General features: G+C 42.9%; 3 protein-coding genes across 3 annotated transcripts; 1 reads left to right on the top strand and 2 right to left on the bottom strand.

Moving 5' to 3' along the window:
* Positions 1-404: 404 nt before the first annotated feature.
* Positions 405-1,340, bottom strand: LOC128848124 (olfactory receptor 14A16-like). Its single transcript, XM_054047913.1, has one exon. The coding sequence runs from the start codon at positions 1,338-1,340 to the stop codon at positions 405-407; it is 936 nt and encodes a 311-aa protein (XP_053903888.1).
* Positions 1,341-13,038: 11,698 nt separating this feature from the next.
* On the bottom strand, positions 13,039-13,974 carry LOC128848440 (olfactory receptor 14A16-like). Its single transcript, XM_054048441.1, has one exon. The coding sequence runs from the start codon at positions 13,972-13,974 to the stop codon at positions 13,039-13,041; it is 936 nt and encodes a 311-aa protein (XP_053904416.1).
* Positions 13,975-20,061: 6,087 nt separating this feature from the next.
* Positions 20,062-20,997, top strand: LOC128848013 (olfactory receptor 14I1-like). Its single transcript, XM_054047724.1, has one exon. It carries the CDS (start codon positions 20,062-20,064, stop codon positions 20,995-20,997), a length of 936 nt encoding a protein of 311 aa, XP_053903699.1.
* The last annotated feature ends 4,635 nt before the right edge of the window (positions 20,998-25,632 follow it).

Here is a 25,632-nt window from a genome sequence, read left to right as displayed (position 1 = left end):
AGTTAAGGTCAGACTCTGCTCTCCCATATACCAGATTTACACCAGTCTGACTCCTTTGACACCACTCCTGATTTAAGCACACAAGGGAAAGAAGCTCCATGTTTTTAAGTAACCCTGAAATGGGTATAAGCAGCAAAGCAGTTTAATAGGCATTGCTTTGGTACAGAATGAAAGCCCAATTCCTCCCTCCCACAAAATGCACACCAGTTTAACTCCATTATTAAGCCAGAACTTCTGCTGGTGTAAAACATCCCAAGTGCATTGACATCCATGGAGTTAATTTGGATTTGCCTTGGTGCAGCGAAGAGTAGAAACTGGACCTTCTGTGTATAAATTGTGTGGTTATGGAAATAACTGACATGGACCAAGAGAAAGAAAGTGAAAGGATATTTACAGACAGACAATTAATTCTTGGTGAATAACGTCCACCCAGTCAGTCTCCTCAATGCAGCTTTGATGTCCTTGTTCCTCATGCTATAGATAACTGGATTCATCATTGGCGGTAACATGGAGTAGAGAAGAGCCACCACGAGATCCAGACCCGATGTAGAACTAGAGGTGGGTTTCAGGTAGGCAAAGATGCAAGTGAAAACAAATAAAGAGACCACAATGAGGTGAGGAAGACAAGTGGAGAAGGCTTTATGGCGTCCTTGCTCAGAGGGGATTCTCAGCACTGTCTTGAAGATTTGAACATAAGAAAAAGTTATTAAAAGAAAGCAGCCTAAGCCTAAGCATGCACTAAAGGTGAGAACCTGAACTTCACTGAGGTATGAGTCAGAGCAGGCGAGCTTTAGTAGCTTGGGGATTTCACAGAAGAACTGATCCACCATGTTGCCTCCACAGAAGGTTAATGCAAACGTGTTCCCAGTGTGCAGTGCAGAAAAGAGACTACCACTGATCCAGACACTGGCTGCCATTTGGACACAAGCTCTCCTCTTCATAACTCTCTCATAGTGTAGTGGTTGGCAGATAGCAACGTACCGGTCGTATGCCATGACAGTAAGAAGGAAAAAATCTGTTCCTATCAAGAAGACGAGGAAAAAAACCTGGGTGACACATCCAGCATAGGAAATTGACCTAGTGTGGGTTAGGGAATTAGCCATTGATTTCGGGATGTTGACAGAGATGGAGCCAAGGTCTATGACAGACAGATTCATCAAGAAGAAGTACATGGGTGTGTGAAGGTGGTGGTCAAGTGCTATGGCTGTGATGATAAGAAGATTCTCCATCAGTGCTGCCAGGTAAATTACTAAGAACAGTATGAAGTATACAATCTGCACCTCTGGAACATCAGAGAATCCCAGGAGAAGGAATGTAGTCACGGTGGTTCGATTGGACATTTTCTTTCTCAATAGATTGTGAACTGCCTGTAGAGGGAAGGACAATGGACAGGATTAGACTAGTAAAATATCTCTCCTTTTGTGTAAATCACCATAATTTCCTCGAGTTAAGATCACATCCTTACCTTGTGAAGATTGATGTAATCTAGGAATGGGGGTGAGGGAATCAGCCCCCTTGACTCCAGTGTAGTTACTCTTGATTTACATTATGCTGAATGAGAGAGAGGAGAATAAGTCCCATTGAATACAACGGAGTTACTCCTGATTTACACTGGCTGAGTGAGAGCATAATCAGGCTTATTGACTGAATGGGATTATAATCAGGACCAATTACTTTTTAGGTCCTTGTGTAACTTTTTCATTCAAAGATGTATAAAGTTAGGTAAACCCTATCCTCATTTTACAGAAGGGAAACTGCAGACCAGATAGCTAGCTTCTGCTGTTAGCACAGCAGTGTAAATCTGGAGTAATTTCATTGAAAGCAGTAGAATTACTCTGCGTTTACACTGCTATAAATGGGAGTAGCATCTCCCTCAGAGGTGAAAGGGCTCACTCATGGTCACATAATGACCCAGCTATAGAGTCAAGGAACACAAGCCAAGAAGAGTCCTGAAACCCAGTTGGCTGTTCTAGTCATAACCCATCACTCACAACCAAAAACAGAATAAAAGAACCCCAAAGTTCTGACTGGTCTCCCACTTCTCTAACCCGCTAGACCCCACTCCTCTCCCAGAGCTGGGAATAGAACCCAGGAGTCCTGGTGCTGAACCCGTCCCTAATTACTAGATCGCACTCTCAGGTGAGAGTTGGGAATAGAACCCAAGAACCTTGACTCCAACCCCCATAATCACTACACCATACTGTATCTCTGTTTAAAAATGTGGCAACACTGGACAGAATTTTTATTAGCAGTAATGGCATTTGTAGGAGAACTGCTCCAAGATCAAGATCCAGTGACGATCAGGACACCATGTAGCTGGGCTCTCTTTATTTCTACTGCATTTCACTGCCATTGATTCCAATGATGGTCTGTCTTGAGTAAGAACTGCAGGATTTAGCATCATTGGTTTTTTCTATAAGAAATTAAAGATTGCAGTGATTAGGAAGAAGATAAATGACATTTGGATCTCATGCAGAAGGACTAATGATTTCTCATTCTGGAACAATCAAATTTAGGGTCAACCAATGCATACATGTCAAAGTCATTAGGGTGCACAAAGTTATTATTTGGCATTTGGGTACTGATTGATGTTATTCTAGGTGGGTTGATAACGCTACCTCTTATTAATGTTGCCTGACACTTCCCATTACAGAGCCCTATTTTCTGTTGCTTATAACTTTACCAGACTTCAATCATTGGGGCTGATATTTTCTATGCCAGGTGTCTGCCTCAAAACAGTTGAGACATTTCCAAGAATGAACCAGGGGAAAATATATTGTTTTGCTCATATTAAGCTCCAGTGAGACTATGCTTTGGAGCAGGGACTTGACATTTGGCATGAGGAGTCATTTCCTAAAATAAAATATTTATTCTTAAAAAATATATGAACTAAAATAAAATAATCTAAAACAACATAAAAAATATAGTCAACATTGAAACAAAATGCTTCACTTTTATTGAAATGTAATGTTCCAGTTGTCCCCCAAAGTTTTTAAAAAATCATTTCACGGGAAATTTTGAAATTCAATTTTTCATTACAATTTAAATGAAAATAAATTTTGAAATCACAGCCTATCCCATGAAATGGACATGCGGGTTCTTGCCGAGCCCTTTCATGAAGCACTCATATATTATAGTGATGAGCACCATAGAAAAGCCCTTCAAGATACAATGGATTATTTTGTCTTCAGAGCAGAGTAGAACAATGTGCAGTGAATAAGGCCTGGGAGCACACAGTGAAGAATGACGAGAAAACAAAGTATTGAAGAGATTCTCACTAAGTCCATCCTGTGCACTGAATGAGCCAGGGGTCCAGTGGAAAAAGCAATATGTGATTGTGTAATTAAAAAGTGCATTATAATTTCATTGGTGGACAATATAATGAGCGAATGGGCTAGACTGCCCATCACCCACTTTTGTGGTCCTTAAAATGATGGAGAGGATCAAACAGGGAGCAGACTCCTGTGAGAGTCTCACGTGAGAACTCGACAGGCTTCCCCTTCGCTCTGGAGACTCTGTCCTTTGCTCATGAGCCCTGAGGATCATTGATTCATCATACACCCAGACCATAGGTCACCAGTATGCATGCCTGGACATCACTGCTGGACCACTGAGGACCACAGACTGATACATGTGAGATCCTGCTCTGGTTTCCGTTCTCTTTCCAGCCCCACTATCTTCCTCTCTGTTGGCTTTTCACGGGATCCTGAGACCAGCTGCACCATACTGCATGAGCTATGTCCAAATTGAAATAAGACTGAAAATCTGAAAAAATACATATTGTCCATTTACAACCATTTACAATTTTTTCCTTAAAAGGCACCTCTGGAAACCCCACATATATTTCATTGCAACAGCAGACTTACTATGCCGGTGTGTGAAATCCTCCCAGCTCTTCTCACCTCCAACTCCAGACTCCTTTCATTCATCTATCTATCTATCTATCTATCTATCTATCTATCTATCTATCTATCTATCTATCTATCTATCTATCACTATAATAGGAGAACTGTTTTCTCCTCATACTGAGGCTGTCCTGCTGTAAAAATACTAAGACCTTTCGCTCTCTGCAGACAAGCTGTGTGTGGCTATCTCTGGTGCTGTTGGAAGTATATTTATCTTTGCCTATTCCTAAGGGTTTTCAGGCACTCACTCTCTGAAGCCCTGCACAGCACAGGATCAGAGGCCCAGAGGCCAACGTTACTTTCTGTCTGTATTGTACTTTCATAAATATTCCCAGAAACTGAACTGATCACAATTACAGAGAAGCAGTAATGTATAGACCAATGACTCTGATCCAATGGCTAGGGGCACAGGACTGGAACTCAGGAGACCTGGTATCTAGTCCTGTCTTGACACTGACCTGCTGTGTGACCTATCACAAGTCACTTCTCCTCTCTATGCCTCAGGTTCCTCTCCCTTCCATTGTGTGTTTGGATTATACAGTCTATGTGACAGAGACTGTCTCTCACTATGTGTTTGTGAAGCATCTAGGAGACTGAGGCCTCTAGGTGTCAGGGTAATACGAATTATACAGGAAATCTCTCTGTCTCTAAATTAAATGATTCTGTATGTCTAAGCCCATAAATTTTTGACACTCAGTGTGTCCATGTCTGTGTCTGTTCCCTCTGCCCACACACACACACTCTATGTGAGGGAAATCAAAACCAGGTAATTTTATAACGTGCTCATAGTCACAGTCAGAGACGGCTCATACCAAAAACATATAAAGCTGGGAATTTCTAAGGGGCGTGTTCAGCTGGGTGAATTTAGGCAAGTCCCTTCAACTCAGGGTCTCTGTTTCCCTTCCCACCCTTGGCCTGGCTTGTCTATTTATACTGTGAGCTCTTCGCATCCTACCTGGAACAGTGGGACTCAGATCTCAGGGCCAACTAGCATACACATTTTTATTATTATTATCACTGAGGATTACATCATGGGAATATATTAATATATTATTATTATTATTAGTTTTATTTTGTTTTGTTTCATAGACTCATAGATTCCAAAGCCAGAAGGGAGCACTGTTCATCTAGTCAGGCGTCCTGTATAACAAAGGATCTTAAGCAAAGTAAGCAGTCATAGGATAAGAGGGAAGGTCCTCTCATGAATCTGTAACTGGTTAAAAGATAGGAAACTAAGGCTAGAAATAAACAGTCCGTTTTCAAAGTGGAGAGAGGTAAATAGTGGGATCCATCAAAGATCTGTACTGGGAGCGGTGCTAGTCAACCTGTTCATAAATGATCTGGAAAAAGGGGTAAGCAGTAAGGTGACAAAGTTTGAAGATGATACAAAATTACTCAGGATAGTTAAGTCCAAAGGTGACTGTGAAGAGTTACAAAGAGATCTCACTAAACTGGGTGACAGGGCGACAAAATGGCAGATAAAATTCAATGTTGATAAATGCAAAGTAATGCACATTGGAAAATATAATTCTAGCTATACATAAAAAAGGGTGAAGTCTAAGTTCACTGTTACCACTCAAGAAAGAGATCTTGGAGTCATGGTGGATTGTTCCCTGAAAACATCCACTCAGTGTGCAGTGGCATTCAAAAAAAAAAAAAAAAAAAAACCTAATAGGAACCATTAGGAAAGGGGTAGATAATAAGACAATAAATATCGTAATTCCACTATATAAATACATGGTAGGCCAACACCTTGAATACTGTGAGCAGTTCTGGTCACCCCATCTCAAAAGAGATATATTAGAATTGGAAAGGTTACAGAGAGGGGCAATGAAAATTATTAGGGTCTATAAAATCATGAATGGTGTGGAGAAAATGAATAAGGAAATTTTATTTACCCCTTCACATAACACAAGACTTAGGGGGTCACTCAATGAAATTAATAGGCTGCATGTTTAAAACAAAGAAAAGGAAGTACTTTTACACACAATGCATAGTCAACCTGTAGAACTCATTGCCATGGGATGTTGTGAAGGCCAAAAGTATAACTGGGTTGGAAAAAGACTAAGATATGTTCATGGAATATAGGGCCATCAATGGCTGTTAGCTCAGATGTAAGGGATGCAACCCCATGCTCCAGGTGTCTCTAAACCTCTGACTGCCAGAAGCTGGAACAGGACAACAGGGGATGGAGCTCTCAAAATTACTGTGTTCTGCTCATTCCCTCTGAAGCATCTGGCACTGGCCACTGTCAGTATAGTGGGCTGTATGGATCATTGGTCTGACCCAGTATTGCCTTGCTTATGTTCTCACAGACAAGTTAGATCATAGGATGTGGGGATCAGACTGTGTCGTATTTCCCTGGAAAGTGGGAATCAGGGTGTGTTTCCATTTTAGTATTTTAGAGCTGTACCCAAGTTGTTAGTCTATTCCCTGCCAGAACTGAGGGACCATCTTTCCTGGGTCTGATGGGTTTGGATTGCAAGTTGTTCCACTTTTTAATGTCTTTGATCAGCAACATCTTGGGCCAGATCCTCAGATGGTGTAAACTGATGCACGTCCATTGACTTCAAGAGTGCTAAGTTAATTGACACTAGTGTGATAACACACCTGACAGACGTCTGAGGCGAGGCACAGTGGCAATTCCTACTCAATAGAAGTTACAAGTTCTGTGCTCCTTCGACAGTCCCATCAAGAGATATTACTGAGAGGGGAATCAGGGTCCTTCCCTCTGTCACTCTGATCCTGACCAGTACCTTTGTCCTTCCCTCCATCAGCAAGACACAATGTGCTGAGGAAGAAAATGTCCAGCTGAACCACCATGACCAAGTTCCTTCTCTCATGTTCAGGAGATGCAGATTTTACACGTCCTGTGTTTCTAGTGCTTTATCTGGTGTCCTGGGTGAGGAGCCTTCTCATCATCATAGTCATAGTCCTTGACCACCATCTTCACACCCTCATGTACTTTTCCTAATGAATTTGTCCGTCTTCTCCTTCTCTGTCAGTATCCCCAAATCCTTGGCCAGCTCCCTCTTAAACACCAGGTCGATTTCTTATTCTGGATGTTTCACCCTAGACTTTCTCTTCATGTTCTTCGCTTCAGAAGCTATAGCATTATTCCCCATCATGATGTATGACGAATACATTGCCATCTGTCAACCACTGCTCTATGAGAGAGTAATGAACAGGGCAACTGGTGTCCAAATGGCAACCAGTGCCTGTATCAGTGGAATTCTCAATTCTGCACTTCACACCGGTAACACACTTGAGTTAACCTTCTATGGAGGGAACATGGTGGCTCAGTTCTTCTGTGAAATGCCCCAACTACTCAAGCTTGCCTGCTCTGACTCACATCTCAGTGAAGTTGGTATTCTTGCATTTGGTGCATACTTAGTCTTGAGCTGCTTTGTTTTAATAACTGTGTGTGACAAGATGGTTGATGTTAATATGGTGGGTCCTGTGCTTTTCTTGGTGGTGGAGGGCTAAGATGCCACCCCTTGCCCCTGTTCTTGGGGCACCTAGGTTCCCGCTAGCGGCCTGAGAAGGTGGTAGAGGAGGGAAGCGGGACAGAGGTCTGGGTTTGCTCCTCACTCTGAGCCCCAGCCCCTCTCAACCCCTGCGGGTTCTTAACCTCTTCCCATTTGGGTTGGGTTACCCTCTCTCCTTAGATGCTGGGGGAGGGTCTCCCTGGTTTTTCTGGTTCTCTGCTTTTTCAGAACACACCTCCAAGCTCCAGTCCTCTCTCCTTCCTCCTCCTCCATGACTGCCTGAAGCAGGGGGTTTTATTAGGTTCCTGACAGGGCCTTAATTGACTACAGGTGCTCCCATTAACCTGTAGCAACACTCCCTTGCCTACAGGGAACCACACCTTAATTAGCCTAGGGCTTATGTATTTCCCCTCTAGCACTTTCCCACTGCTCCCTGGCCCTCCTGTATCACATGTGTTATTATGTTCAAATCTTCAAAACAGTGCTGAGAATCACCTCTGAGCAGGGCCAGCATAAAGCCTTCTCCACCTGCCTTCCCCCCCGCTCAGTGTGATCTCTTTGTTTATTTGTTCTGACATCTTTGCCTACCTGAAAACCCATCTCCAGCTCTCCATTGGGTCTATATCTCATGGTGTCTGTTCTCTATTCCATGGTGCCTCCAGTGATGAATCCTATCATCTATAGCATAAGGAACAAGGAGATCAAAGCTGCTCTGTGGAAAATGATTAGATCAAGATGAAGCCGAGGTCTAGGATGGACAGATTCATCAGGAAGAAGTACCCGGGAGCCTGAAGATTTATTAGTGCTGCAGAGAGTTGATAAGGCTGCTCGGTGTTGCTGTTCTTGGAGCTTGTATGTCAGCTGCACGAGCAGGGAATTCAGTTTGCTGATTCGGCAGACCTCGATGTTGTTCATAAAGAAAGACCACAGGCTTAGTTAGGTGACAAAGGCGCTCGGCCTGGTTTATTGTCAGCAAAGCATGTTATTAGTGCCCCACAGGAGTTAGAGGTGCACTAACACATGTATGCCTGTGCCAATGGTACTGGTTCAATCATCACACCAGGATGCTGTCCCCTCGGCTAGCACTAAGATGCCCCTCTTATGACTTCTCCTTTTATATATTGATACACACAAGTGCCGTATTACACTCCACATGTTGTTAGTTACCACCCTAATCCTCATACCTGCTAGTCTGAACAAAACATCCTCGTCCATTATCCTGTCATCCCCTCCTTATCTTTATGAGGGGTCAATGTGTTCTTGTACCATGTCTTAGGAATGCATTTACATTGTTACTTGAGGGAGCTGAGTCCTTTTGTACCATCCTCTCCGGTCAGGAATGTGCTTACTTGGTTATCTGACACCTAGACCGTTACTATTCTGCCAAGGTCAGGCCTACTTTGGTTCACCCCATCAAGTATTCCTAGGGCTCCAGTAAGGCCTACACACGGTGATGACGCCCTTGATGAACTTGTTCATCTACAGCCTGAGGAACAAGAAGGTCAAAGAGGGCCTCAGGAGGAAGCTGTATTTCTTCAAGGAACCCCTAGGCACTGGACTGTGTTTCTAAGTTAGGAATTATATAAAAGTCTAAGGTGTAAAATGTTCTAAAGCATCTAAGTGACTTAGGAGCCAAAGTCCCATTTTTAACAGTGTCCTAGTCAATCAGTAGCCTAAGTCCCATTCAAAGACAACAAGACTTCGACTCCTAAGTGCTTAAATTGCTTTAGAAAATTAAATTTAGGTTCTTAAATCTCTTAGGTTATTTTAATAATTTTGCCCATTGGCAGTGAGTGGAGGAGACTTTGTGCGTGTGTGTGTGTGAGAGAGAGAGCGAAAGAGACAGACAGACAGACAACATACAGTCAGGAGTACGCTAGGAAAGCTTTGCCCAAATAGCGATAATAGCAAACCTTCCTAGTGTAAATTTAGCTTATGGAGCTGGTAGACCCGTGTTTACCCTTAATAATACCCACTATAGCAATGTTACCCCTGACTGTCATTGCTAAAATGGCAAAACTGACTAGTGCAGATCCAGCCTATGTCTGTCTGTTTGTGAGATTCCATTATAAGTCCCCATTTCTGAGTCTTTGCTTTGACTCTGTATCTGCTAGTGAATAAATTTGCATGAATGTGTGTGTGTTTGTCAATGTACATTATTCTGAGTGCGTTCCAGAGGGTAACCAACATGCATGTGAGTTTTACATTCCTGTATGTATCTTTTTGAACGTACATGATGTTAATGTGCATTAGTGAATGTATAATGGCATGTATGTGTTAGTGAAGCATATTCTGTTTGTTGTGAGCGATCATTATTGTGTGTGTGTTTCTAGATGTGCATGGTTGTATATTTAGGACTGAATATTATTATGTGCGTGTGGTTGTATGTGGGCATTAATAATGACTGAACAATGAGTCCCAGAACCACAAAGGGCCTTCAGCACCTAAACCCCAGATTTAGGAGCCTAAGTCCCAGTTTTAGGCACCACTGTGATCCAGAAAACCCCCACTCGGCTGCCAGCTAACCATGAAGGTGCCTAAGCTCACTCGTTGCCTAAGTTGTCAGGGTAAATGTTCTCCAGGCACTAGAATTTCTGCCTCTGGGCATGTGAACCACTGTCTCACTCTAAGCCCCAGATGCCTAACTCCTGTGTAGGCCTCACAGTGATCCACGAACTGAGGGAAGGTAGGTGGAGCAGTGCTGTCTTGCGTGTTGGGCTGTGGATTGCTGGCAGAATTAGGAACCTTCCTGCTAACTGGACTTGGGCGCAGAACTCCAGAAGAGGGGAGGGGCTTAGGACATGCCCTTCTGGTGGACATTTCCTAGAGGCTAGTTTATACGAGGAGATGTCTGGCAGGCTGGCTTTTGGGGATCCCCTTCTAAGGCACCTATCTCTCCCCATGCATTGTAAAGGGAGCCTGGCACCTAATTCAGGCTGGGATTGCATTGCTGTTCCAATGATTTTCGATCACCTAAAATTTAGAAGCTGCAGTGCTCTATGTTGCAACAGCTAAAGGCCTTTGTGGTTCTGGGCCTGAGTCCCCATATAAATGGTTAAATTCCTTAGCTTCCTGCAGACAAGGTGAAATTTTCACAGTTTCTGGACTATAAGAGGGTGACATTTTAGTTCTTTTATAGAAGGTCAATATGATGCATCACCCCATGTGCCAAGTCCAGGTCATTTTAGGGATCCGTCAGCAGTACTATTTGCTGTCTTGTTAATATTAAGACAATGTTTGCAATAATTATTTTGAGCCACATCTTCAGATATCGCTTTTATTTTGTCCCAATCCTGAAATGTGACCCACCTGGGCAGACCTTTCTGTCCAGAAATTCTCAAACTCTTTTTTTTTCAAATCACGGACCATATGTCAGTAGAAAGATAATCTTGAGGAAACTTCTTTCATTCCTGATTGCACCACGTACCTCTCCATCTAAACACAATTATGGGGAGCCCCTCCCTTGTACATTCAATTTCACATAAAGTCCCTCACAAGTTACAGGAATTGTGTATATGGAAATATGATACTTGGAAAGAATTTGAGGATGGATTAAGGGTTAAGCACTATAAGCCAGCATCAAGGACCCAACTCCAGGAGTCAGGCCATTGCAGCGGAATCTCAGCTTTCATTTTTTAAATAAAATGAATTTTCTATTCCTCATGGGATGGAAAGTTTGAAAATATAACCCAAGACTTCGATGATAGCCAAGTGTAACCAACAGAGCAACACCCAGCTGAGTCTTCAGAGAGCCTGAACTAATCGCTCTGAGACGGAGAAACTGCATCAAGTGTGACCAGCACAGGAACACTTGCCTGAGTCTGCAGAGAGCCTGAGCCAGTCAGAAAATTAACTCCATAAGGTTGAGGTGCAAGCTGCTGCTCCCTGACCATGCTTGCCCTCAGTGGATGGACTGGGAAATACAGCCCAGTTAATTACAGAAGTAGCACCACTTCTCCCCACCCCACTCTCTCCTGATCCTCTGATCCCTCTCCATCCCTGCTATGTTTCCTATCAGCCCTAGGCTTACTGTCTATATACTCACCAGCCAGTTTACCAGCTGGGTGCACATGTCTCAGATTTCTGTCTATTAAACCATGATTTTACAACCTTAGAATCTTCCAGGGGTATTGAAATAGGATGGTGCCATTAAGCAATGAGAAACTCCAACACAGGAACAAAAATAAAGCTAGGCATCATGGTACAGATTTCAGCTCATGTAAACTACCATAGCTCCATATCACTATGACCGATTTATGCCAGCTGGGATCTGGCCTCATTGATTCCAATGGGGCTATGGATGATTTTCCCCAGCTGGGGGATCTACCACATTGACTGCAAAGGAGCGACACCTATTTACACCAGAAAGGAATCTGGCCCACTGACTCCAATGGAGTCACACTGATTTACACCACCTGGGAATCTGACCATTCATGTTACTCAATCTCTCTGATGTGCCAGAAAACAATGTGAATTAAAGATTTTTTAAAAATGTAATGTAGCATTGCATCTTCAGCCTAATGAGCCTTTTGTTTTGGTGTTGTGTGCAGTAAGAAAAATATGTCATTGAAAAGAAATAAAGACAGAAAGAAAGATCGATCTATTCATACTAACAGAAGCTAAAGATCAGATACATGAAATCTCCACCACACTGAATTCCTCCAAAGTTCTATCTGTAATGGGAATGAATCACTCCAAAACAATTAAAAGTTACACTCTTGTAATTACTCCCAATAGACAAAGCGCTAAAATCATGCGAGCTGGTTAAAAACTTTTGATTTTCTTCTGTTCAGATTCACTACCAAAAATATGGATTTGAAGCATATCACCATTATTATCAAAGGGCCAGACCCCTAGTAGGTGCACACAGCCCTAGTTACTATGAACTCAGTTGTATCATTAACACAAGCTCATAACCTGGCCCTTAGTTTTTCGTATTTGCTTCTGTGCCTCTTAGTGACCTGCTTCAAACTGTGTATGTACTTGTAAACTGTGATCAAGTCACCTCTTAACCGTCTCGTTGTTAAGCTAAATAGATTGAGCTCCTTGATATTAAAATGTAGATATTAGATCCACAGCTTGTGTCAATTGGTGTCATGGCATTGGACTCAATGAGCCCAGTCCCCACCTGGCTTACATGGATGTAGTTCCATTGAAGTCAAGAGGCCAGATCTCCAGATGGGTGTAAATTGGTTAAGCTTCATCAAAGTCAATGGCACTACACTGGTTTGCAGAGGTCAGAGTTAAGGTCAGACTCTGCTCTGCCATATACCAGATTTTCAACAGTCTGACTCCTTTCACACCACTCCTGATTTATGCACACAAGGGAAAGAAGCTCCGTGTTTTTAAGTAACCCTGAAATGGGTATAAGCGGCAAAGCAGTTTAATAGGCATTGCTTTGGTACAGAATGAAAGCCCAATTTTTCCCTCCTACAAAATGCACACCAGTTTAACTCCATTATTAAGCCAGAACTTCTGCTGGTGTAAATCATCCCAAGTGCATTGACATCCATGGAGTTAATTTGGATTTGCATTGGTACAGCGAAGAGTAGAAACTGGACCTTCTGTGTATAAATTGTGTGGTTATGGAAATAACTGACATGGACCAAGAGAAAGAAAGCGAAAGGATATTTACAGACAGACAATTAATTCTTGGTGAATAACGTCCACCCAGTCAGTCTCCTCAATGCAGCTTTGATGTCCTTGTTCCTCATGCTATAGATAACTGGATTCATCATTGGCGGTAACATGGAGTAGAGAAGAGCCACCACGAGATCCAGACCCGATGTAGAACTAGAGGTGGGTTTCAGGTAGGCAAAGATGCAAGTGAAAACAAATAAAGAGACCACAGTGAGGTGAGGAAGACAAGTGGAGAAGGCTTTATGGCGTCCTTGCTCAGAGGGGATTTTCAGCACTGTTTTGAAGATTTGAACATAAGAAAAAGTTATTAAAACAAAGCTGCTTAAGCCTAAGCATGCACTAAAGGTGAGAACCTGAACTTCACTGAGGTATGAGTCAGAGCAGGCGAGCTTTAGTAGCTTGGGGATTTCACAGAAGAACTGATCCACCATGTTGCCGCCACAGAAGGTTAACATAAACGTGTTCCCTGTGTGCAGTGCAGAATTGAGACTACCACAGATCCAGGCACTGGCTGCCATTTGGACACAAGCTCTCCTGTTCATAGCTCTCTCATAGTGCAGTGGTTGGCAGATGGCAACGTACCGGTCGTATGCCATGACAGTAAGAAGGAAAAAATTTGCTCCTATCAAGAAGACGAGGAAAAAAACCTGGGCAACACATCCAAAATAGGAAATTGACCTAGTGTGGGTTAAGGAATTAGCCATTGATTTCGGGATGTTGACAGAGATGGAACCAAGGTCTACAACAGACAGATTCATCAAGAAGAAGTACATGGGAGTCTGAAGATGGTGGTCAAGTGCTATGGCTGTGACGATAAGAAGATTCTCCATCAGTGCTGCCAGGTAAATTACTAAGAACAGTATGAAGTATAAAATCTCCACTTCTGGAACATCAGAGAATCCCATGAGAAGGAACTCGGTCACAGTGGTTCGGTTGGACATTTTCTTTCTCAGTACATTATGAACTGCCTGTAGAGGGAAGGACAATGGTCAGGATTAGACTAGTAAAATATCTCTCCTTTTGCGTAAAGCACCATAATTTCCTTGAATTAAGATCACATCCTTATCTTGTGAAGATTGATTTAATCTGGGAATGGGGGTGAAGGAATCAGCCCCATTGACTCCAGTGTAGTTACTCTTGATTTACATTAGGCTGAGTGAGAGAGAGGAGAATAAATCCCATTGACTACAACGGAGTTACTCCTGATTTACACTGGCTGAGTGAGAGGATAATCAGGCCCATTGACTGAATGGGATTATAATCAAGACCAATTACTTTTTAGATTTTTGTATAACTTTCTCATTCAAAGATGTATAAAGTAAGGTAAATCTTATGCTCATTTTACAGAAGGGAAACTGCAGATCAGATAGCTAGCTTCTGCTGTTAGCACAGCAGTGTAAATCTGGAGTAATTTCATTGAAAGCAGTAGAATTACTCTGCATTTTCACTGCTGTAAATGGGAGTAGCATCTCCTTCAGAGGTGAAGGGGCTCACTCATGGTCACATGATGACCCAGCTATAGAGTCAGGAACACAAGCCAGGAAGAGTCCTGAAACCCAGTTGGCTGTTCTAGTCATGACCCATCACTCACAACCAACAACAGAATAAAAGAACCCCAGAGTTCTGACTGGTCTCCCACTTCTCTAACCCGCTAGACCCCACTCCTCTTCCAGAGCTGGGAATAGGACCCAGGAGTCCTTGTGCTGTATCCTTCCCTAATTACTAGATCACACTCTCAGGTGAGAGTTGGGAATAGAACCCAAGAACCTTGACTCCAACCCCCATAATCACTACACCATACTGTATCTCTGTTTAAAAATGTGGCAACACTGGACAGAATTTTTATTAGCAGTAATGGCATTTGTAGTACAACTGCTGCAAGATCAAGATCCAGTGACGATCAGGACACCATGTAGCTGGGCTCTCTTTATTTCTACTGCATTTCACTACCATTGATCCCAATGATGGTCTGTCTTGAGTAAGAACTGCAGGTTTTAGCATCATTGTTTTTTTCTATAAGAAATTAAAGATTGCAGGGACTAGGAAGAAGATAAATGACATTTGGATCTCATGCAGAAGGACTAATGATTTCTCATTCTGGAACACTCAAATTTAGGGTCAACCAATGCATACATGTCAAAGTCATTAGGATGCACAAAGTTATTATTTGGCATTTGGGTACTGATTGATGTTATTCTAGGTGCGTTGATAATGCTACCCCTTATTAATGTTACCTGACACTTCCCATTACAGGGCCCTATTTTCTGTGGCTTATAACTTTACCAGACTTCAATCATTGGGGCTGATATTTTCTATGCCAGGTGTCTGCCTCAAAACAGTTGAGACATTTCCAAGAATGAACCAGGGGAAAATATATTGTTTTGCTCATGTTAAGCTCTAGTGAGACTATGCTTTGGAGCAGGGACTTGACATTTGGCATGAGGAGTCATTTCCTAAAATAAAATATTTATTCTTAAAAAATATATGAACTAAAAGAAAATAATCTAAAACAACATAAAAAATATAGTCAACATTGAAACAAAATGATTCATTTTTATTGAAATGTAATGTTCCAATTGACCCCCAAAGTTTTTAAAAAATAATTTCATGGGAAATTTTGAAATTCAATTTTTCATTACAATTTAAATGAAAATAAATATTGAAATCAGAGCCTATCCCATGAAATGGACATGCGGGTTCTTGCCGAGCCCTTTCATGAAGCACTCATATATTATAGTGATGAGCACCCTAGAAAAGCCCAAGATATGATGGATTATTTTGTCTTCAGAGCAGGGTAGAACAATGTGCAGTGAATAAGGCCTGGGAGCACACAGTGAAGAATGACGAGAAAACAAAGTATTGAAGAGATTCTCACTAAGTCCATCCTGTGCACTGAATGAGCCAGGGGTCCAGTGGAAAAAGCAATATGTGATTGTGTAATTAAAGAGTGCATTATAATTTCATTGGTGGACAATATAATGAGCGAATGGGCTAGACTGCCCATCACCCACTTTTGTGGTCCTTAAAATGATGGAGAGGATCAAACAGGGAGCAGACTCCTGTGAGAGTCTCACGTGAGAACTCGACAGGCTTCCCCTTCGCTCTGGAGACTCTGTCCTTTGCTCATGAGCCCTCAGGATCATTGATTCATCATACACCCAGACCATAGGTCACCAATATGCATGCCTGGACATCACTGCTGGACCACTGAGGACCACAGACTGATACATGTGAGATCCTGCTCTGGTTTCCGTTCTCTTTCCAGCCCCACTATCTTCCTCTCTGTTGGCTTTTCACGGGATCCTGAGACCATCTGCACCATACTGCATGAGCTATGTCCAAATTGAAATAAGACTGAAAATCTGAAAAAATACATATTGTCCATTTACAACCATTTACAATTTTTTCTTAAAAGGCACCTCTGGAAACCCCACATATATTTCATTGCAACAGCGGACTTACTGTGCCGGTGTGTGAAATCCTCCCAGCTCTTCTCACCTCCAACTCCAGACTCCTTTCATTCATCTATCTATCTATCTATCTATCTATCTATCTATCTATCTATCTATCTATCTATCTATCACTATATTAGGAGAAACTGTTCTCTCCTCACAGTGAGGCTGACCTGCTGGAAAAATACAAAGACTTGTTGCTCTCTGCAGACGAGATGTGTGTGGCTAACTCTGGTACTGTTGGAAGGATATTTAGCCATGCCTATTCCTGAGAGCTTTCAGGCACTCACTCCCTGAAGCCCTGCACAGCACAGGATCAGAGGCCCAGAGGCCAATGTTACTTTCTGTCTGTATTGTACTTTCATAAATAGTCCCAGAAATTGAAGTGATCACAATTACAGAGAGGCAGTAGTGTCTAGAGAAATGACTCTGATCCAATGGCTAGGGGCACAGGACTGGAACTCAGGAGACCTGGTATCTAGTCCTGTCTTGGCCACTGACCTGCTGTGTGACCTATCACAAGTCACTTCTCCTCTCTATGCCTCAGGTTCCCTTCCCTTCCATTGTGTGTTTGGATTATACAGTCTATGTGACAGAGGCTGTCTCTCACTATGTGTTTGTGAAGCATCTAGGAGACTGAGGCCTCTAGGTGTCAGGGTAATACAAATTATACAGGAAATCTCTCTCTCTCCAAGTTAAATGATTCTGTATGTCTAAGCCCATAAATTTTTGACACTCAGTGTGTCCATGTCTGTGTCTGTCCCTTCTGCCCACACACACACACTCTATGTGAGGGAAATCAAAACCAAGTAATTTTATAACATGCTCATAGTCACAGTCAGAGAGGGCTCATACCAAAAACATATAAAACTGGGAATTTCTAAGGGGCGTGTTCAGCTGGGTGAATTTAGGCAAGTCCCTTCAACTCAGGGTCTCTGTTTCCCTTCCCACCCTTGGCCTGTCTTGTCTATTTATACTGTGAGCTCTTCGCATCTTACCTGGAACAGTGGGACCCAGATCTCAGGGCCAAATAGCATACACATTTTTATTATTATTATCACTGAGGATTACATCATGGGAATATATTAATATATTATTATTAGTAGTAGTAGTATTAGTTTTATTTTGTTTTGTTTCATAGACTCATAGATTCCAAGGCCAGAAGGCAGCACTGTGTTCATCTAGTCAGACGTCCTGTATAACAAAGGATCTTAAGCAAAGTAAGCAGTCATGGGATAAGAGGAAAGGTCCTCTCATGAATCTGTAACTGGTTAAAAGATAGGAAACTAAGGCTAGGAATAAACAGTCCATTTTCAAAGTGGAGAGAGGTAAATAGTGGGATCCATCAAGGATCTGTACTAGGAGCGGTGCTATTCAACCTGTTCATAAATGATCTGGAAAAAGGGGTAAGCAGTAAGGTGACAAAGTTTGAAGATGATACAAAATTGCTCAGGATAGTTAAGTCCAAAGGTGACTGTGAACAGTTACAAAGAGATCTCACTAAACTGGGTGACAGGGCAACAAAATGGCAGATAAAATTCAATGTTGATAAATGCAAAGTAATGCACATTGGAAAATATAATCCCAGCTATACATAAAAAAGGATGAGGTCTAAGTTCACTGTTACCACTCAAGAAAGAGATCTTGGAGTCATCGTGGATAGTTCCCTGAAAACATTCACTCAATGTGGAGTGGCATTAAAAAAATAAAAACCTAATAGGGAAGAGGTAGATAATAAGACAGTAAATATCATAATGTCATTATATAAATACATGGTAGGCCAACACCTTGAATACTGTGAGCAGTTCTGGTCACCCCATCTCAAAAGAGATATATTAGAATTGGAAAAGTTACAGAGAAGGGCTCATAACCCGGCCCTTTTTTTTGTGTTTGCTTCTGTACCTCTTAGTGACCTGCTTCAAACTCCCAGGGCAGCCTGAGCTGTGGGTCCCTCCAGTGGCTACACCCCAAGAGCTGCTCATATAATGCAGGAGAAAAAAACAAACAAACCACAACTCTGCTCCCCCAGAGGTAATCATGTGGAGTTAATGAAGGAATAGGCTATTCCAGGCCAGCTTAGCTTCTGGTGCCACTAGGCTTTTAGCTATTGTAGGTCACATGTCTGTGTTTCAAATCAGTGTTTCATTCTGCAATCCCTTTGGGACACACTCTGGGCCTCAGCCCTGCCTTGTTTTTAGCCAAGGGTCCTTCCAGGGATGCTGCCATCCTGTGAGATCCAGGGTGGGTGCTGTCCCCCCTCAGGTGGGTTAGGGTCAGCTCGGCAGGTTGTCTGGCTGTTTGCTCCAGAGGTGAGATCAGAGCTGGGCTTACAGCCCTGGAGATCGGATTCAGCTATTTAGACCCAGAGCAGATACATTCTGGGCTGTGACCATGTCTGATGCCTGCACAAGCCGGGATCAACTCTAGAGCTGGGTAGGGCTTTCAGTCCCCAATCCCATTTAGTCCATCGCCTCTCACCCAAGCCTCCCCTAAGAGGGCAGCAGGGAGTCCCCCCTTGGGGCTGGATCCCTGTCTGCTTGGAACTGCAGAAGGAAATCCAGCTAAGGGACATTGAAATGGCTGTTGGATAATACAGTGATGGGTACATGATAGCTAATGACCAGCAATCCTTACGCTTGAGAATCGAATGCATCACAAGTAGTGCCAAATTTCACAAAAGCATCACAGTAAGTGTCCTTTTTCAATTCAATATGTTTGGGGTTAATATACAGGGGAAATTTAAGAAGCTAAATATGAATTTCCATCTGAAGTCTTAGAATTTTATTACCAGTTTGATCAAATATCTATGACTGGTAAGATTTTTATTTCCCCTGTGGGAAATTTTGAATTTTCACTGAAAACCTGGTGTTTTTTTTTTTTTTTCAATTTCTGGCAATCAAAAGGTTTCAGCTGAAAACTTGTTGTACAGAGTAATCTGGTACAACATAGAAGTAACTGAACAGTGCTACTAGCCTTTAATTACACAGAGATGGAATCTAGCCAGTATGTGTTGCTATAAATCAATTCGTAAGCAAGTAGCAGGCTGTCTATGTGATGTTGGGGTGGACTCATGACAGACAATCTGCCACTTCGGAGGCTGAGTGAATCTATGGCGTTTTTCTCTGAAAAGTGGGAATCAGGGTGTGTTGGCTTACTAGGATCTTAGTTTCATGCGCAAGTTGTGAGCCCGCTGTTTATCACAATAGAGGAACCGTCTTGGCTAGAATTGTTGGATTTGGGTTGTACTTTGTTCCATCCTTCATATTGCATTTGATCAAGCCACATCTTGGCCAGATCCCCAGATGGTGTAAACTGATACAGTTCCATTGACTGTTAGGGAGCTATGCCAATTTACACGCGTGTGATAACGTGGAGGACTAATGGTCTGATTTGTAGGGGGAGGAGCACTTACCACTCCTAGTCAATGAAAGTGATGGGAGAGCTGTGCACTTCTGACATTCACATAATGAGATATTACTGAGAGGGGAATCAGGGCAATTCAGTCTGTCAGTCTAATCCTGACCAGTGCCCTTCTCCTGCCCTCCACAGGCAGGACTTGATGTGCTGAGGAAGAAAATGTCCAACCGAACCACCATGACTGAGTTCCTTCTCCTGGGATTCTCTGAAGTTTGGGAGCTGCAGATTTTACACTTTGTGGTGTTTCTAGTGCTTTACTTGGCAGTTCTGGTGGGGAACCTTCTCATCATCACAGCTGTAGTCCTCAACCACGACCTTCACACCCCCATGTACTTCTTCCTGATGAATCTGTCCATCCTAGATATTGGCTCCATCTCTGTCACCATCCCCAAATCCATGGCCAACTCCCTCATGAACACCAGGTCAATTTCCTATGCTGGATGCATTTCCCAACTTTTTCTCTTTGTCCTCTTTGTTGCAACCAATGTTGCCTTACTCACTATCATGGCATATGGCCAATACGTGGCCATTTGCCCACCACTGCACTACGAGAGAATGATGAACAGGAGAGCTTGTGTCCAAATGACAGCCAGTGCCTGGACCAGTGGTATTCTGTACTCTGCACTGCACACTGGGAACACCTTTAGTTTACCCTTCTGCCAGTCCAACATCATCAACCAGTTCTTCTGTGAAATCCCAAAGCTACTCAAGCTCACTTGCTCTGACTCATATCTCAGTGAAGTTGCGGTTCTTGCCTTTAGTGCATGTTTAGACTTAAGCTGCTTTGGTTTAATAACTGTATCATATTTTCAGATCTTCACCACAGTGCTTAGAATCCCCTCTGAGCAGGGCCGACATAAAGTCTTCTCCACCTGCCTTCTTCACCTCATTGTGGTCTCCTTGTTCTTTTGCACTTCCTTATTTGCCTACCTGAAGCCCACCTCCAACTCAACCTCAGGTCTGGATCTTGTAGTGGCTGTTCTCTATTCCATGGTGCCATCAATGATGAATCCGATAATCTACAGCATGAGGAACAAAGAGATCAAAGCTGCACTGAGGAAACTGACTGGGTGGAGGTTATTCACCCAAGAATAAAATGTCTGTCTTTCTCCCTTGATCATGATTTTATTCTGAGTTTCTTTGTAGATATATTCAACTCATGACAACTTTTTTCCACAAAAACGTAGCATGCAATCTGTTTATATAATGGTAAAAATCCAGACTATCTCCACTCAAGTCATTGAAGTAATTGTAGAATTACACCAGAGTAAATAAGATCAGAATCTATTTATCTAAGGGATTTCTGTTGACATGCTATCTAAGCCCCTTGCACATAAAATGAGTAGCCACAGCTAGGTCCCAGGTAGACTTCATGGAGTCCCTCTGGCTCTTCTTCTTTTTGGGGGGATAAAATTCTGCTTGGGATCTGAGAGGTTTTATTTGCTTCATTGTCTCTGTTTTTGTTTTTTGTTTGTTTTGTTTTGTTTATTGGTTTGTTGCTTTCCTTGTTCCAGGTGTTCTTGGCCATGGGAGTTTGAGAGAGTGGAGTGTGTTTGATTAGACAGGGATCTCTTTTTTTTTTCTCATATATTGGGTGTGTTAATGTCATCAACTCTTGGTGGAATTTCTGAGAGAGCTCAAGTTTTGTTTCCAACAATGATGAAGGGGCAGAAAAGAGTCTCTGTAGCTGTCTGAATAGCTGATTTCCTGCTGAAATGATTATTTTAATGCTTCTGGGATTTTGTTGTGTTATTAACTATGGGTTAGGGCAACTAGAGCCTTAGATAGGTGTCTTTTTAGTATTTCTTTATCTAAATAAATAAATAAATGTTGCATCATCCTTGCTATGATGGAAAGGCTTTTTTGAAGAGAAAGGTTTTGCATGTTTCCTAAAGACAATCTGACCCTGGATAATGAGGCCCAATTTTGATCCCATTGAAGTTTTTGGTGTGACAAATGTGGAATTGCTATGTAATATTTCCTCTTATGTTATGCTTTGTCCGGCTGTGATAAATAAATCAAACTTTGTTTGGAGAAGGCTGTCTGGTCACTCAACTTCCTACCGGTCATAGTTCCTGAGGGAAGAACTGCAGGTACCAAACACCGTTGATCTGCTGAAAAGTCCCATTTGGTGCACAAGGTGCTGTAGCCAGGGACCCAGGTTAAGAGTGGAAGAACCATGTAATTCAATCCTAAAAGAGATGCAGGCATGAGGCAGAGACCAGAGGGGGTATGCTCAGAGACCAGAGAAAGGGCAGAGGTGCAGCTAACCATAACAATTGGGATTTAGCCATTCGCTTCAAAGGGATCTAGATTTGTCCAATGGTCTGTCATCCACACAAAGATTTGACTGTGTCTAAAGGTGCCCTGGATCGCAGAATCTGCCTATTTGTTATTTATTATTATTATTATTATAGTATCTTTGTGCATATTAAATATAAGACAGAAAAAAGGAGATTAGATAGATCGATAGATAGGATATGTCTTCACTGCAATGGAAACCTGGGCTCACACTCAGGCTTGAGCCCAACCCCCACTTCCATCTTCACAAAAATCTTTCAGATTCAGGCTCAGACCTAGGGTCCTAGGACCTTGTGAGTCTGGAGGGTCCAAGCTCAAACCAAGGGTTCAAGCCCTATTGCTTTGTAGTATAGACACAGCCCTTCACACTGACTCAGGTCCTGGGAGTCCGCCAAAAGTATGCCACAATCCCATGGGCCTTTCTTCTCTTTATCCCAAGAATCTCCAGTCCACTCCACTGAAAACAGAAGCAACTTCCCTTGGTGTACTGCAGCAACATTGTGAGTCAGTGTTTAACCCTTCCCTTGTTTTCTGAATGCCGATCTGCAAGCACCCCAGTAGACAGCCTTCTGTATTTGCAATGGAGACTGACCAGAAAAAGCCTTTTGCAAAGTGCATTGCTTCATGGACACAGGAGCACAGCCAGATTTTGGGAAATCTCTGGTGCGAGGCTGGCAAAGCAGTGGACTTTAGTAAGGGTACCAGGAATGATCACGCATATTTGGAGGAGCTGTTTGATGCCTGCCCTGAGGAGCAGCCCGCCGCCCAACCTGCAGCAGACAAATATGAGACAATATGTAATTATATAGCTGAGATACATTGATGTGGAACAATGCAGAATGTGGATACAGAATGTGGAACAATGCAAAAGTTTGAGAAGCCCTTGATAGCAGCATGTATCCATTAATGGCAGTTTGTATGCCAGCAGCATGGCCTCCCATCCCTCTCTCACCCGCTACCATGTGGAGTTTAAAATGGCCATTGGAAAATGAAAACAGTAAAAATGCCTTGAAAGTGACCTTTTACTGGAAGAGTGCAGATTTTTGCTAGGGCCATTCCCGTTTCTTAAAAATGATAATCTTACACTGCCACGCCTGTAACCACTCAGGGGGATAACGAGCCGACTGGAAATAGTGAACTTGGGGAGGAGGGAGGTGGAAATGTGTTCCTTTCACAAACCTAGTCCATTTCAGTCAGAAGCAGTCCGTGCAGTCCACAGGTGACAAAATCATTTGTCCCAAAGTCAAACAGGGTTTGAAAATGTGTCCCAAAATGTGCCGTGGGGGGAAAGGAGAGGAGGTGTAAGGGGGATGGCTGTGGATTTCTGGGTGTTTGCATGCAATCATAATCAGCTGAGCCATGAGGGAGCAAATACAACATCCTGTTGATTCCCTCATGAATTCAGGTGCTGATAGATGCAAGCTTTCCCTGAAGCAGGAACTCCAAATAGGTAGTCACTTTGTGGGGAAGGGCATATTTTCCACGGCCACACTGGTAGCTGGCTAAGCCACTCCACTCATAGATGTGCTGTTTAGTCACTATACATTTGAATGTTTTGGCTGCATATGCTGCAGGTTTCCCATCAGCAGCTTGGAATAACATCTCCCTTTGCCAGTCGGGCACCAGAAAAACAGTTATGTTCTCCAAAATGTGGAAAGCCTGAAATGACAGAAAAAGTTTTTGTAGCAAGGCCACTGATCGCCTCCCCTCTACCTCCCCCTCCCCCTCCCCAATCCAAATAGTCTGTAATTTTTAGAAAACAAAAAAACAGCTTTGAATTGTTAACTTACCATTGCCTCTGCAAATCTTTCACTGCCATTAATCAGGCTGTGTCCAGGGACCTTCTGTGGATTGAAGCATCCCTCTCACAATATCTTGAAGCTCAGTTTGGAAAAGTAACATTTTATGTCCTTGAAATTCCACTAGGATTTTTTTCTGTTCTCCGGCACTGAGCTATTTGAGACAATACCCCTCCGTGTCTTGTCCTATTCCAAGCCCCTCGACTTCTACAGCTGTAACACCTCCACAGCTCGCCCACAGTGAAGTACAAGCCTGGACCATCGTACCTTCATGGACAGGTCCAAGAGGAAGCGTTTCTGTGGTGAATTTATGGATAAAGTTGTGGCCACGGCCAACAAGCAGGTCCGGTACCAAAAACAGAGGGACTTATGGCTGGAGAAAAGGCATGGCAAGAGGCCAGAGGAAAGGTTCAGGCTGGCTATACAGCTTGAGGACAAGATTTCAGAGTGGGAGCAGGCACTTGCTTCGCAGTTCCAGGAACAGCAATGGCAGCTGAGGGAGGAGGACAGAGCTCAGCAGAGAGAACGGTTTGAGCAGCTGACATCAATAATGGCTGCAAAAGTACCAGCTCCTGCTGCATCACTCTCACCAAGGCCCGAGTCCCCTGCGTGGTATCCTGGGATGCAGTCCAGAAACAGCTTGGAATACTCCATGGCTGTGTGGCCCATGCAAACAGGCCCCAAGAGCAGCTGGACAGGGCAGCTTAGCCCCATACAGTTTCCCCATCCTGACCTCCTCCTCTGTGGATGCTCCCAACACCAAGTGTGTGGAAAATGGGGAAAGAAGGGAAACAAGATCAGGGGCCAGGGGACATGCAACAGTAGGGGGTTTCTATCTTCTATGTGGTTGCACTGTTTGCCCTTGTTCATGCACTTCGTTGTTGTTGTTTTTTTCCTTTTTCTGTAAGGTGCTATTTTTACCGGTGTGGTGTTGTGGTAATGGCTGGCCTGCCTGGCAATGAGTGAATGTTGTACTTTGCTAATACATGTTTATAAATAAAGCTTCTAATTTCATCAAGAATGTTCATTGCTATCACTGCATCACAACATACAATGTGTATTTAAAATGATAAAGGTAAACACATGTGTGACATTATAGTCTATATGATTTTATAAAAATATGCTAATGAGTGAATATAATGTAACTGAAATGTGCTTCATGCAAAAGGTCTCTTGTAAGGTATCATTACAAAGCTTGTAATCTTCTGAGTGTGATCATCCTATTGGGATGGGCTGGGAGGAAGAAGGCTTTGGATCTTACAGTAACATGTGATCATGTCACCTGAGCTGGAATCCATCTTTAACCCGGTGCTTTCCCAGTGAGGAGGGGTGGGAACCCAGAGGGACAAAGGATTCCCGCCTTATGCAAAAGATATATAAAGGGGTGGAACAGAATAAAAACGGAGAGGAGAGCCACCATGAAGAATCCCCTAGCTACCATCTGAGCTGGAACAAGAGCTGTACCAGGGGAAAGAATTGTGCCCAGGCCTGGAATGTGTCCACTCTGAGGAAAAAACTTACTGAAGCATCTCTAAGGGTGAGATTATCTGTATTTAGTTTGATTAGACATAGATTTGTGCACTTTATTTTATTTTGCTTGGTGACTTACTTTGTTCTGTCTGTTACTACT

Source organism: Malaclemys terrapin, chromosome 13 (assembly GCF_027887155.1).
Source record: "Malaclemys terrapin pileata isolate rMalTer1 chromosome 13, rMalTer1.hap1, whole genome shotgun sequence".
Lineage (NCBI taxonomy): Eukaryota > Metazoa > Chordata > Testudines > Emydidae > Malaclemys > Malaclemys terrapin.
The sequence above is the reverse complement of the archived record's forward strand: the minus strand, read 5'-3'. Positions and strand labels throughout refer to the sequence as shown.

Excerpts from the sequence above, each read along its gene's own strand:
- LOC128848440 (XM_054048441.1), bottom strand. The coding sequence starts at position 13,974 with ATGTCCAACCGAACCACTGTGACCGAGTTCCTTCTCATGGGATTCTCT.
- LOC128848124 (XM_054047913.1), bottom strand. The coding sequence starts at position 1,340 with ATGTCCAATCGAACCACCGTGACTACATTCCTTCTCCTGGGATTCTCT.
- LOC128848013 (XM_054047724.1), top strand. The coding sequence starts at position 20,062 with ATGTCCAACCGAACCACCATGACTGAGTTCCTTCTCCTGGGATTCTCT.